This window comes from Cyprinodon tularosa, unplaced genomic scaffold (genome assembly GCF_016077235.1).
Source record: "Cyprinodon tularosa strain WSP-4 unplaced genomic scaffold, ASM1607723v1 ctg94, whole genome shotgun sequence".
Taxonomy (NCBI): domain Eukaryota; kingdom Metazoa; phylum Chordata; class Actinopteri; order Cyprinodontiformes; family Cyprinodontidae; genus Cyprinodon; species Cyprinodon tularosa.
The window spans coordinates 968,650-982,910 of NW_024039718.1; the positions used below are offsets into that span (position 1 = coordinate 968,650).

A 14,261-nucleotide genomic window follows, 5' to 3' on the forward strand; every position below is an offset into this window, starting at 1 on the left:
AAAGTTCTGTGAAAGCAAACACATGTAGAAGAGATCATTAAATAATACTATTTATTTACTCTTAAAATAGTTTCTTTTGTTCTACATACATGATTTCAAGGAAGTCAGGGTCTTGCAGAAGCAACAAGGACAAAAAATAAACCATACATTTCTAGTTAAAAATACTGAGTGACTGAATAAAAACAACAGAAGAGCAAAGCTGAATTAGCTGTAATAAGCAAAGTTTCTGACCTGGATTTAGAAAAACGCTAATAAACATGCAATGTAAAACAACTGCCAGGCATCCCTGCCATGTTTGCCTGCCAATACCATAAATGATGATGTGTAATATCTCACCAACAAACTAATAGAGCTTATTTTGCAAGCAGAAATGTAAAGGTTGACGCTTCAAAGAGCAGAAAAAAAAAACTGGCCAAATAAAACAGATAATCTTTTTAAATACACAACATATATTTTTTTTTCTAAAACAGGATTTTTTCCCCCAAATTTACAAAGGCTTGAATGCATACAGGAACCTACATTTAAACAATAAAATAAAAACAGACTGAGAACATAAACTCCATTTAGACTTTGGTTTAGATTGCTAAAATGAAGAATTTTCCCTCGCAATCTGCCAAAGTTCTCGTGGAAATCCTGTAATATGGGGTTAAAGTAAATGATACATGAGTGTAGCAAAAACAGTTTGTTAAGGTGTTCTCTATTGATAGAAATTCACCAGCTTGTTTGCAGTGCGACATTAGGACAGGGTTTGATTGCAGCGAAGAAGCAGGGAGGCCCTGAGGACGCTAAAGAGAAAACAAAACAACTCACAGGTGAGCACAAGCTCAACCCTTTTACTTTAATATATTCATATATGTGCTAAATTCACAAATATTATTAAAATATATGTGTGGTTGAGACCGCAAAATCTACTGCTGTGTAAAGTTAAAATAACAGGCTTTGTACATTTTTAAAAAGAAAATAGTGCACATTTCAAGGCATTCAGACCACCTTTGCTTAGCAGTATTTAAGGGAAGAAATGTTTCCTGTTTTTAAAAAGGTTTTCCCAGAGTTTGTTTCTTTATATGGGAGAATGCACACACTCAAGAGAGGCATGCAAATCAGTAAAAACAGAGCCAGCACTGCAAGGTCATACATTCACTAATAAGTCTGGATATTAAACAATGCATTATTTGCCAACCATGAGAGTCCATCTCCAGTTTCTAGGTGGAAATGAGCCAAACGTGTTGGAATGAAAACCAGTGCTGCTCTCTTCCTCTGTGGTAGTGATGTAACAGCTGAGACTCAGCCTGAGAATAAGATTTAAAACACAGACGTTTGACTCAAGCATCTGCCCCGAGTGATCATCTAAATCATAAAAGCTCATGGAGTATTCTGCTTCTGTATGTTAAATGAGAAAACAGTGTTGGGGTCGGCGGAAAAAACTGTGGGCAGATCACTGCAGCCGGCGAATCGGGGGTCAAATTCAGAGATGCGTCGACGAGCTATCCCGGTCGACACATTTTCAGGCTGTGATTGAGGTCTATACGACTTACTCAGCTTGATGGTTTAATATTTTCCTGCTTTACATCAAACGCATCAGAGCAGAAATTTGGCTTAGGTTCTTTAATAAAGAAATAGTATCGAAAGATCAGCAAATAAAAGTTACAGTTTACCTTCTATTTATGTATTTAAGTAGGTATTCTTGACCCGTTTCCTTTTCAGATCTGTATTAAAATAAAACTACAGAAAACATTAAAGTACATGTTGATGGATCAGTTTAGGATTGAAAACTGTTATTTTTGAAGGGTTTAATTAAATGCAAGTTTTATTTTTCCTACTTTTCAAGATGCATGGTAGGAAATTTCTAGTCCCCTACTTTTTCATCCACTAGACATTCGGACAATGTCTAAAATGGCGTAAGCACTATATAGTGCCCTATATAGTGGTTAGGGCGGAGATTCGGCACAGCCTCAGCCTACTTAAATCTGGATCAGCCACAACGGATCTTTCTGTCAGGCCTGAACTGTTGGCTCGTCTTTCGGTATAAATGGAGATTTTATAGCAAATTACTTTCATTTTAAAATGGTCTGAGAAGACGTTTAGCTGAAAACCTGATCAGTCAAGAGTGAAACTCTTCAATGATAATGAGTTTATTTTTAATTAAGGTTTAAGAGCAAGATCCTGTTTGCAGGATACAAGGATGGTTTGGTGAGCTTTAAAGCGAACTGGATAGAAATCTGAGATTGCTTGTGTTATTAATCCTCGCCTTTACCTCACACTAATCTTTGTAACATTTCTCATAGATACGAGTAAATAACTCCCTGAAAGAATCGAAGCAGGTGGTGCCTCTATCTGAGACTGTGCAAATCAAACTATGAATGCTGACTGATTGGAACACATCCAGTGTTGAGACCTCTAAAAGGACCCCCCCTCCTTATATTTTGTTCAGCTTCTGTTACATTAATGTTCGGCTATAATAAAAAAAACAAAAAAAAAACAGATTCTGCTTGCTTTATGATGCTTTTAAAAAAGGAAGATCAGGTTTCAAACATCCCACTTAAAGTGTGCAGTGAAGCAGATAAAAAGCCATGTTGAGAACCTGATCAAATCTAAAGCAGCAGCAAAAACTCCTTATTTAACTCTAAAGCACAAAAATGACCCGACACGGGTATTGAGGAGTGAAAGAGGTAACAAAAGGGGGGGTGATATTGCTGTCAAGAACAGATAACCCACTCTTAAGTTTCTACTTGCAGTTACAGCACTGGGCAATTTCATTACAGCTGGATCATAGTTGACAAGCAGAGATTGGGGAAATCACATCAGTAGAATGGCTTTGATAAACGGAGAGTTAAAAATAGGAGTCCAAGATAACAAAGAGTCTATGAGCAGGTTAGGGTTAGGCTTCTATCTAATGATTTCAGCCTAAGTCAGACTAGGCAGGGTGCATGAACGGTTTAAAGTAGATATTTGTGCCCAGCGTCCTCGTCCAACGTGAGGTCCACCACTTCAGGAGGGGAAACCCAGTTAGGGCGAGGGGAAACATTAGTCCAGAGCTGTGATTGATTTGTGCTGTTTAACTGCTCCACTGAGTTATCATTCCAGGAAGACAAACTCTTTATCACCCCTCCGCACGGATGGGCGCATCTGGATATGAAAAGAAAAGAGAAATTAAAGTGCAAGCCCAGCTTAAAACAAAGTAGAAAAACAAAAGCAAAGCAACTGGTGGTTACCTTGTGTTCTCTTGTACTCCGACTATTTCCACCTCACTGTCTGAGGAAGCAATGTTAATCTGGCCTTTGTGCGACAGCTCAGCCTCCGCATGGCCTGAAATAAAATAAGAGGGACAGTCATACATAAGGAGGAGGATCAAAGCAGTAGCGCGCTTCAGGCCTTGCCGACACATGAAGACTGCAGATGCTTTGACAAAGAAAAAAAAACACGAGGAGACGGTTACTTATAGAAAGCCTGATTAGATAGGAGGAAGCACATCTGCAGAGGACAGACTTCATTGTTACATTTATCAATAAAACAATTTAATTGTTTTTTTTCCCTTTGAGGAAGCAGCGTATCTTTTTTTTCCCCCTTGCACCACCACATGAAAACCCCAGTTATGCCTGTGTGGGATAAAGTGTACTTCAAAAGGCCTCACGCTGAGATTAAAAAGCCTGTTTTTCCCACCGTTGCTTATGGAAGACACCCTTTTAAAGTCACCGCACTTGACTGAGAGGAAATGATCAGTTTGGATACACCGGGTTTGTAACTGACCTGAAATTGAGCTCAGAGCTCTTATACACCCAGAGTGTGCTGCCATGTCCTGGCCTCTGTGTGTTTTTAGCTCATGCCTTATCACCGTAGGCCGGACTGTCTCCACACTCATACTCTCCTGGTTAGAATCAGTGCCTGAAATATCATAGTGACCCACTACCGGAGGCCCGTCTGCAGGAGACAAAGAAAACACTTCATTATTCAAACCATGCCTTCAGGAGATGGTTGGGTTGGAACAGAATGGACGCTGCATCTACACAGTTAGCTGCAGCATCTTCCAAGTGTCACCAAAAATACCCCTAAAATAAAAAATAAAATAAACAAAATCCACCTATGTGCTTAAAAAACATAATTAAAAAACATGCAAAACTTTAAATATGAATAGTTGTATATTTAAGTTAACAAAAATAACCGATCTGCAGCAGGTTTTTTTTTTCATTTATTTATTGATTTTAAAATAATAGCCATCCACATAAAAACTACACTACAGTTTTTACAAAACACTTAAAAATAACCTTGCTCTGTGAAACACAGTTCAGATGATAAACAGCTAAACAACGGAAGAGTAACTGTGGAAGAACAGGAGCACACGTTGGTAATCTACCCTGTAAAGAGAACCCCTCAGAGTGGTACGCTTACCATTATCCAGACATGTGTGTAGGTGTTTCAGCAGGTTTGTCTGGACTGCATGTACAATGCAAGAACTTAAGAACAGCTGATAGAGCTGAAATAGACTTCTACCACAGTAACTAGGGAAACTGAGCTCCTCCAATTATAAAGTTCAGCTTTTAATGGTAGAAAAAGGACTAATGTAAACCAGGAGAGTCTCTTTGGTAAACAACGGACTGTCCCTTAGTCTGCTCAATGCACATTTTGATTGTTTGCACCAAGTGTTCTTCATAATGTTAGTAAACTGATTTTTTGTAAATCCAAAACGGAAGATCCTGGATCTACTTAAATCCAAACGGCTAAAAAAAAAATCATAAAATCCCAAACAATAATCACAGGGCAAGTAGTAAAGAATTCAAGTGATAAAAATGTCCCGCCAGTCGCCATTCATATCAGCATCAAGCACAGCTCTACCTTGCACACATGCTGCTGATGAAAACTAATTTGGCCTTTCACCACACGGTTATATAATCACATGCAAACAGGTGTGGCATCAATGCGTTCAGCTTTGAGATCTGGAAAACAGACACACGTTTACATAAATATTTCCTACACTCCCAGCCATTAAAACCTATGGGTCGAGTATTCCACTCATAACGGCTTGTCTGTAGTGTTGTGTGTTATGGATGTTACCATAGGGTTTTATACAGAAACTTCCAAATGTTATTCCTTGAACCTTTTTAGCTTTACAAACTATTAAATTCAAATGTATTAAAATTGCACATAAGTACAAAGCAGTGAAATGACAAAGAAATTATACGTGGTTAAAAAAAACGCATCTCAGAGAGTCTAACTGGTCTCGGGTCATTTTAAAGGTGCAGCGGGTAACTTTCATGAATTTTTTTTTACTCCCAAAGATTTTACATAACTGCCCTGACATCCAAGCTAAAGATTGCCGTCATGCTCTCCTACCAGTGAGTGTGGCATGGCTGTTTATTCGCAGCCATGGATGGCCCTGCTTTTACGGCGGGCTCTGTTATGGGGGAAGAGCTGTAGTGCAGCAGAGACCAAGAGAGAAGGACCTGTAAGGTGTGCTTGTAAGCCCACCGTTTTCTCTGAATTCCCCGCTGCAGCTTTAAAATAAGATAACATGTGGAAAAAGATGTTGGCGGTATCAGCAGGACTCACCTGCACCAAAACTCCAACATGCAACCAGAAATTGACAGGAATCAAATTAAAGCATATAAACAGACTTAAAAGGTTGATGTGAAAGGCTAGTTACTCTGATTTAAGCCTATTTTGAGGCATATTCATATTAGAATGGCATGGGCCAGGCTCCGATGTAAAACAAACATTTCTTTAAAAGGTTGAAAAGTGTTGTTCAAGTAAATATCCATCTATTCTACTTTATCTTGAGCCATTATGCCAAAGACAATAGGCCAAAAATCACGTTATCTAAACACATCAGGTTTTTGAAGACACACCTAAAAAATGTGCACTGCGGTGGAAGGTTCGATTTGGAGATATATCGGGATTTTTGGGTGACCAATATAATTTTGATCTTTCAGTTCCTACTATCGATAAAAAAATAAAAATAAAAACTTTTTTTTTTTACCTAAAACAATGAGGTCAAATTGGGCGACCTCTGCACCACCACTCTGGCAGATAGCGCTGGGAGCCCTATATCTGTGCAGCGCAGCACCATATCTATAGTTGAAGCAGTCACAGTGGAAGACATGGACTGACTCAAACCCCAAACAACGATACAAAAACAACTGAATGATCAATATGTTCTGATGAACTGATATACAGCACTTGCATTTTTATTTATACGATTAATTTTAATATCTGGGAAAACTATCGGAATATATAGTGATATTGCAATATCGTGATAATATTGTATTGGGACCGAAGTGTCATGACTCTTATCGTATCGCAATGCCAAGACTCCTCCCTAATGCTAGCTGACAGTACAAAGCGCTGACTCAGGAGAGTTCAGCAATAATGCGGGCTAACCAATTAGGTTTTCATTCCCAATAAGATTTTTAAACTATGTATCATCTCCCAATTGATTCACCTCTTTGTTCTGCAATTTCACATAGGATTGTAATAAAATGCATTGGGGCTTGAACCGCTGTTACAGGGCATCAAATGTTGTCCAGTTTAGTGTAAGAAGAGGGAACAGGATGAGCATTTTTCATTAGACCACAGAATAAGAACCACAGAACATAGCATTAATCAGTCTGTCATATCAGTCTGTTCTTCTTTCTTTTTTTCAGGAATATTTGTAAACATTACCATGCTCCATATTGCAGCTTCAATTCATTTAACCCTCAAGTTTAAGCTACTACAAGTGTCTCATGGAGCTCAAGGCCAACCTGGGAGACAAAACCAGTGCAAACCAAACAAGGCAAATACATCAATGTTAAACTGTCACTCTTGCAGCTTACTGCCACACAATTATCTAGCAGTTTTTCTAAAGTCCACAGTATCTAAGAGTTGACATAGAAAACAAAAACAAACAGGAGATAACGTTTCTCCTTCAGTAGCTTAGATTGCTACAAAAAAGAAAAGAAATATAATGGAAAGGCCAACAATAAAACATGTAATAGCTAGTAACAGAAAACATTTTTTATGGCAAGTATATTGCATTTATATTTATAGGCAAATTTATGATAAATGTTCTGCTGTTAGTAAAGCTATGCCACCAAGATAGAAAGCTGTTTGATAGATCTTCCTGGACCATTTGCAAGCTTGGTGCAAATAGTTCAAGAGACAATGAACGATGTGGAGTGTTAAACCTGATTGCTACAGAAACGGCACTAAAATGCTTTAGAGGGACAAGGCACATGCTATTACTCAGCAGCACCCCACCTAGCACTGTAGTAACCTCTGCCCAGGTGGCATAATGTGCACTTCAGTATGAATCAGATACTTTGTATGCATACAGACAGCTGTTAAATGAGAACAAACAAGCCAAACAACCTATATTAGAATAACAGCCCTGATTGATTTATCAGTGTTGGAAAAGATTCAGTGTCCATGTCACAGAAGCAGCAGGAATCAAACAGCTGAGTTGGATAACTCTGAATGTCAAATCTCACAGTGATTCAGGGCCAAAGGGAACACTGAGCTCAAGGTCTGAACAGAAGCAAGACTGTATGACCACCTCAGGTCTGGCTGCTGTCAATAGTGTATTTGCTCAGAGACTCTCAAATCGTTTCACTATCACTACCACTCTTTCAGCATCAACTAGAACTAGATTTTGTGAATCAAACTACATGAACTGAAGCACTAAACATTCAAGAGACCAGGATCTGGAACACCTAGATTCCCATTCTGAGCCACTGCTTCGGGGAGGATGTTATTGTTGTTCATTGGAGTGGGAGTGAGACTGTTGTTCTCTCGTGCCAGCATGTAGGCGGCCATAGTCTCTGCAGACTCCGACGATGGCAAAAAAGAACTTGGGGGCGACAGCTGGGCCACCTGCTGCCCCTCAGGGGCGTCACTTGAGCGCTTGGACGAATCGTTGTCCGAGTCGAGGTGTGCCAGCTTTTCCATCCAGATGCGGAAGCGCTCCTCGGTCTGGCGCTGCATCACGGCAAAACGCGTCATGGCCTCCTCCAGAACGCTGCTGATGCCGTTCCTGTCCCACGAACTGGTGTCCAGCAGCCCATGAATCTGGGCTCCCACTCTGGATCTCTCCGACGCACGTCTGAAGCCAGCTTTAAAGACATTGAGGCCAAGCCATAAGAAAATACAGTAGCATTTTCATGCTTCTGAGGTGGACTTGTGTATTAAAGAGAAAATGAAGGTCTGTTTTGGGTTACGTGCAGATCGACTCGTTCATGCTGATGGACTATATCATGCAGTTGCAGCACTCAAATAGTATCCAGGATGTAAAAATGGCTGAAAGGATTTCATGTACTAAGAGTTACCTAAAGGAAGAAAACTGGGTATGTTGGTGAACGATTCAGTGACTATGGGTTGGGAAATTATCTAGTTAGACTTTGAAGTACACCCATCCATCTAAAAGAAAATGTTTGAGAATCTTCAGAGCCTGAAATGCTTAAGAAGAGACTTCTTGAATATTAGCCCGGAAGTCATAATGGACACTTCAACTCACACCTGAGCCTTCACCCTGGATTTACGGCCCTGGCGGCTCTGCAATTTGCCGTAACTCAGCCCACAGGTGCTCATAAGCAGTCAGTAATCAATGCGGAAATCAGACAGAAACAATTAAGAAACTGACACAGAACAACAGTTAAACTGCCTTTGTTTTTAGCATCCAAATGTTTTCAATTTCTATATAGGCAGGTGTATCAACTGTGGAGAAGCTAGAATTCTAAATTATTTTGGTGGATTTTATATGCATAAACAAATTATTTGATCCTATAGATCTACAAGGAGAACATCTAGTGTGTCTTAAGTTTGTTAGAAAACAAAAAAAACAAAACAGATATTGTGCTAGTTCAGTTTCCAATGCGGTGTGATCTGAGTAGGTTGGCTAAGAAAATTGAATTGTGTTGAATTTTATAGAGATGTTCCCATCTGATAGATTTCAGAAATTGGTTCGATATCTGTCAAAAATCGCTTATCTGAATACATCTGTTTCGATATCAGCAAGCTGATAGAAACGCTGCACCTCTGTTAAGTTTCAATAACCCATTGTTAATAATAAATGAGTATTTTTCGTGAATATTGGTCTATGTTTGCTTAATAATACTGGATCTAGTATTTTCTATAATGCTACACAACAAAATGTTTGCAAGTATGTATGATTCATGCTGCCACTGTATTGAGAAAATTTGGTATGGTCAATATTCAATTTGGATACCCCTAGAATTTTGAAGGATTTGAATACAGGTCTTGCTGACAACACCAGTAAATGTATAAAACTTATATACTGAAATTGTTCTAATCTAAACTGCAAGTGGGAGACTTTCAACATACAGCAGGAACTGTTATTGTATAATAAATGTTTCTTTCTTTTTTTTTGCTTTCAGTACCCTAATGCTATGAATAAGTTGGATTTGAAAATGTTGAAAGTCTTTTGGAAATGTGAGATTAATGGTTAGGATTTAAAATTTCTACGGTTTCCATAGAGATTGTTTTAGTAATAATAGACGAACGAATGCACCTACACTATAATAAAAGATTCTAAAGCCAGTTTAAAATATCATTGCCCGAACAGAGCAGTCTGATTACCTCACAACATAAAGGCTGTAAAAAAAGACAGAGAAAAACACCTACATTTCCTTAAAAGGAACACCAACCCGCTTAACATTTCTGACTGCAGGTCAACTATTTACAAAAACATGAAACCGGAAATGTGCAGCAAAATTCTAAATGGGGCATTCCTACAGATCCATGTTTGTTGTAGATTTTTACACCTTACTTTAGCTTAACATCTTCAGTGAGATGTCAGCCATCAGTTATCAATATAATGGGATAATAGTCAACTAATTTAGTAATCGATTGTTAACTGGAGCATAGAGACTTTAGGCCATGCCTTTAGCAGACAGAGCAACCCAATTAGAGCAGTAATTATATCAACATTGAAAAGGAATACAAATTTTGCATTTAAGATGGGAAAAAAAACTTTTTGTTTTTCAATATGCTCTATCCAGAAGTCCTCAAGTGGAAAAGATTTTGTTTCACCTGGTTTAATTACGTAAAAAAATCTTCTTTAAGGAACCTTTGGTTATCCGATTATTAATTGAAAAAATAATCGACAGATTAATCGATTTGCAAAATTATCATTAGTTGAGACTGAGAGTTACATCTAACCCTACTTTGCCTGATGCAGGCATTCAGTGACTCCTTAATATAGGAAAAAATTATTCCAAGTTACAGTTTTAAAGGCTAAAGCTAATGTAGTAAGATTGTCGCTCAAGTCAGTTAAGAAAACAAAGTGAAAGTATCGATGGCTCATTTGTTAAAACTACAGAAAGAATCTAACCACTGACTTGAAATCAGTATCAATCAGTGAGTTGAACAATGTTGACTACGTTTCAAGCATGCATTGATGGGACAGAACAGAGAAAAACATAATGGCAAATAAGACACTGAATGTAAACCCTCTAAAGAAACTACATGTTTAAAGACAATGTGAAAGACTTAAGATGATGAATGGCAAAAAACACTAGAAAACGTAAAAAACAGTGACTGATAAAACAGGTACAAAAAGCAAGCTGAGCATTACGGTGACAAAATGAATTATATGTATACTATAATTTGAAATTTCCTAAACCTCTTCATGCAGAAAAAAACCTTATAGTTAACCTGTTGCACTGATTAAACAGTGATTACTCATTCGTAGATGATCAAGAAGTATGTAACAATTTGTGTTTCATTGCAGCATTTAACACATAGAATCTGGAAAGCTGGAGGTGTATTAATGTGCTGTATGCTTGTGTAAGGGTAATGCAGTTACCTGGAATATCTGTCTTGATTGTCTTGCTCCCACCAGAAGTGTCGTCATCATCTGAGGAGCTGGTGCTGGAGTCGCATGTGAGCTCACTGTCGCTGGTGCTGCTATCCTGCAGGAGGTTATACTTCTTTCGAGCTGCCGCCTCTCGTTTCTGCCTCAGTAGACGCATGCGCTCCTTGTGTTTTTGACTCCGGTGACTTTTAACTTTTCCCAACTTGCCATTGGTTTGTTTTTCCTGCCCTGGTGTCATCGCTGTTGGCTGGCAGCGGTTCTTCTTTGCGGCCATCGCGTTAGAAGGCATTTCACTCTCCGAATGTGATCGGCGAGACTTTCTTCCTCCTGAAGCTGTTGCAGACCCCTCTTTCTTTTCTAACAGACCAGGATTATTTTCAGCTTCCATAGATCCCTCTTCTCCAGCATTAGCAGCAGCACCTTCTTCCCCTGAGGAGAGTGTGTCTGAGTCAGCCAGGTGGCCACTGGAAGACGGAGACAACATACAGGGATTCGAGGAGTCGCTCTCATAGATGTGACGTGACACAGGCTTGTCACTTCCTGTGGAGGCATGTTGAGACTCTGGGGAGTCTCGGCGAAGCTCCTTCATTAGGCATGGCATGGAGAGGAGACTTTGCTCTCCCTCAGTATTCAAGGGACTGTCTCCTTCCTTCTCCCTGGGGGGTGAACTCGTACTAGTAGTTGTTTCCGTTTTCAGATGTTCATCCTGAGCACAAGGCGTAGCCGTCTGTGTTTCTGCAAGACACTCAGGAGGGCATTCCGCATCCAAAAACTCCTCTGACTTTTCAGAATCCGCCATTTCTTGAGAAAGTGAAGCCCAGAGCCCAAAGGTCCAGGAGATATGGACCGATGTGCCTGGACAGGAACTTACCAGCTGGAAAACAAAAACAAAGAAAAAAAAACCTCTTGGATCAAATTTTGATTAGATTCATATACATTATTAATTCATGGTTGCGTAATATTTAAACAATATCTACAGTTGGTCATACAGACGCTCACACTCAATTGACTAACCTGCACAAAAAAAAAAAATCACCATCGACTACTTCTACTGAAAGTTGACACCTTTAATTCATTATATATTTTGTGCAGGTTCTTGGAAACTATCAAAAAGCAACACTTGGATTTTAAATTTCCTTCAAACTGCAATGATTTGTGCATTTCTCACTACGATTATGTTGGATTTTTTAATAAATGCAAATATACTGGTGTGTAATACTATAAGTACAAGACTTAGAGGGTCAAGTTAGCTTTAAAACATATACATATATAAATATACACACACACATATACATATATATATATATATACACACACACATATATACACATACCATATACGCAACTGAAACCTGACATTATTATTACCCTTACAGCATTATACACTGTCATCTCCAATATCTGACATTTTCTTCATATGCAGTGTTAACGCTTATTAAAATTTATGCGAACAAGTATGCAAACCTAAGGCAATTTAAGTTCGTTAAAATATACAAAAATAATAAATACGGTTCACGTTTAGCTTAAAATAAGAATAGATTTGTACCTGAAGAATGACTTCAGTCAGTTCAGTCTTTGACTAACAGCTAACGCGATCTTATTGCTGCGCAGTGAAGCTAAGCTCGGTCAAAAACTCAACATCCACAAACTTGACTAGAAAAGCACAAGTCGTTAAAAGCCGGGCTGCAGGACAGCTGCGCTGCAAGATCCTATAAATGGAAACACTATCTACCCAGCCTGAGTTGGAACAGCCAGGTTGCAGGGTCAAGTCAGCAGCTAAAGGCTAATGCTAAAGGTGCTAGCCTACACATAGCATCTGTTGGTTCAAACTTACCACAGCGTTAGTTATTCATACATCGACATCAGACTTTTTGGCATTTTAGGAGAGTTTCGTTTTTCCTGATTTACGTTCGTAACAGAGAAGCGATCAGTGAATGGTTGATTATTTTTATGTGTTTTGACGCAGTGCGCTTGCAGCTCTGTTAGCAGTTAGCTTGGTGTTTATTTTAAAATGTCTCCATCGCTATGTGATGGACTTCCGGTCCCCCTTCATTTCTCTGGTGCCTCCTAAAGGATAGAAATAGGTACTACAGAAAAGTTGCGCGACTTCCCACACAAATACACATTTTTTTCTTCTTGTAACGACGAACGTTCTTAAAAAGCTAAAAAAAATAAATAAAAAAAAACAGACATATCCATTATATACTAAAAGTTTTAAAAACATTTCACACCAGCTAGTTTATATCTTCAACAGACAACCATCTATAACTACGGAAGCCGAGAGCGGCCGTGTCCCACTTTTTCACCTTGGTTTTCTCGGTAAAACGAGTTAATTTTCTCATTATCTAAATGTAACGAAAGCCATTTTCTCGTCATAACGAGATGATTGGTGTGTATTAAAACTGATTACATCCTTCAATACCACAACAGCAGGAGAGTATTTATAAGTATAAGGCATGGCAGCCTACCGGTATGTGTAATTCTGAAAATAATCCTGAGTTTAACTTTTAGGTAACGAAACAACGTTGTTGGTTTGAGGATTTGCTTCAAATTCTGATTAATAAGAAATTAGACCTAAGCCTCAGACGCCTTTGCTTAGATGTTTTCCTGAGAAGCCCCAGTGTTACACCTTTAACAGGTATAAAACACATTAATCCCCAAAATGAGTCCAGATTAAAGATTTTCATTGAAAGACAGTTAGATTTGTTTCTACTGTATTCCATGCAATCCAGTCATCCACCACAACCTGACAATGAGTGAAACGAAATCAGGAAACTAAAAATCTGATTACTTGTGCACATGCGGTACCACGACTGCACAACTACGGGCGCAGCAGGCATGGATGGACTGGGAATCCAGAGCTCTTGGCCAGCATCATTCATTACTCATATCACACTGATCTTACAAGCTGAATTAATTAAGTCCAAACCAGGGAACATTCATTCCAGCCATTGTGTTTTGAATTTTGATGGGCCCTTTAAAACCATAATATCAACTTCAATTTCTAAAGCCCATTGGCTTAAAGGTTCAGTGCTTTGTTAAGAAATTGTATTTCTCATACAATAGTTGTTTTAGTTGTGCAAACAATAAATGGATACCTTTCTATCATCTCAAACTTGTGTGTTTGGTTTCCAGTGGCCTCTGACATTGGCAAGTCATTTTCATCCCCACCATTGCCGCTCATTTGATATTTTCCCTGTTATTATCCGAAACTCAGTCAATGAGCTGTTTCTTAAACCCTAAGACTAACTAACATGGCACAATCAATCATGTATCATATAAAGGCTCTTAGATCTTCTATTTTCCCTATTCTAGAATAGAAACGAATGGAACAGAATATAATAGAAAACGCCATTATTGTCCCACAATGGGTAAACTGTGGCATTACAATAGTAGCAAAAGGTTTTAGCAGAAGTGGACACACAATGTGGACCTTAGAAAAAGTTTATAAAAATAACAGA

General features: G+C 38.7%; 1 protein-coding gene across 4 annotated transcripts; it reads right to left on the reverse strand.

Annotated features, from left to right (window-relative positions):
* Positions 1-37: 37 nt before the first annotated feature.
* On the reverse strand, positions 38-12,833 carry cunh18orf25 (chromosome unknown C18orf25 homolog). Of its 4 annotated transcripts, none has more exons than XM_038275083.1 (5): positions 12,635-12,833; positions 10,793-11,675; positions 3,748-3,918; positions 3,213-3,306; positions 38-3,126 (listed from the first exon to the last, which is right to left on the reverse strand). In XM_038275083.1, the coding sequence occupies exons 2-5, from the start codon at positions 11,598-11,600 to the stop codon at positions 2,937-2,939; spliced, it is 1,263 nt and encodes a 420-aa protein (XP_038131011.1). In that variant the 5' UTR covers positions 11,601-11,675; positions 12,635-12,833; the 3' UTR covers positions 38-2,936. The 4 variants fall into 4 exon arrangements, with proteins under 4 accessions (XP_038131011.1, XP_038131012.1, XP_038131014.1 ...); XM_038275084.1 differs by lacking the exon at positions 12,635-12,833 and adding an exon at positions 12,347-12,501; XM_038275086.1 differs by lacking the exon at positions 3,748-3,918 and having other exon boundaries at positions 12,635-12,832.
* Between the last annotated feature and the right edge of the window lie 1,428 nt (positions 12,834-14,261).

Excerpts from the sequence above, each read along its gene's own strand:
- cunh18orf25 (XM_038275083.1), bottom strand. The coding sequence starts at position 11,600 with ATGGCGGATTCTGAAAAGTCAGAGGAGTTTTTGGATGCGGAATGCCCT. Across the intron at positions 3,919-10,792 it reads AATCAAGACAGATATTCCAG|ACGGGCCTCCGGTAGTGGGT; the intron begins GTAACTGCATTA and ends TGTCTCCTGCAG. Across the intron at positions 3,307-3,747 it reads AGCTCTGAGCTCAATTTCAG|GCCATGCGGAGGCTGAGCTG; the intron begins GTCAGTTACAAA and ends ATTTTATTTCAG.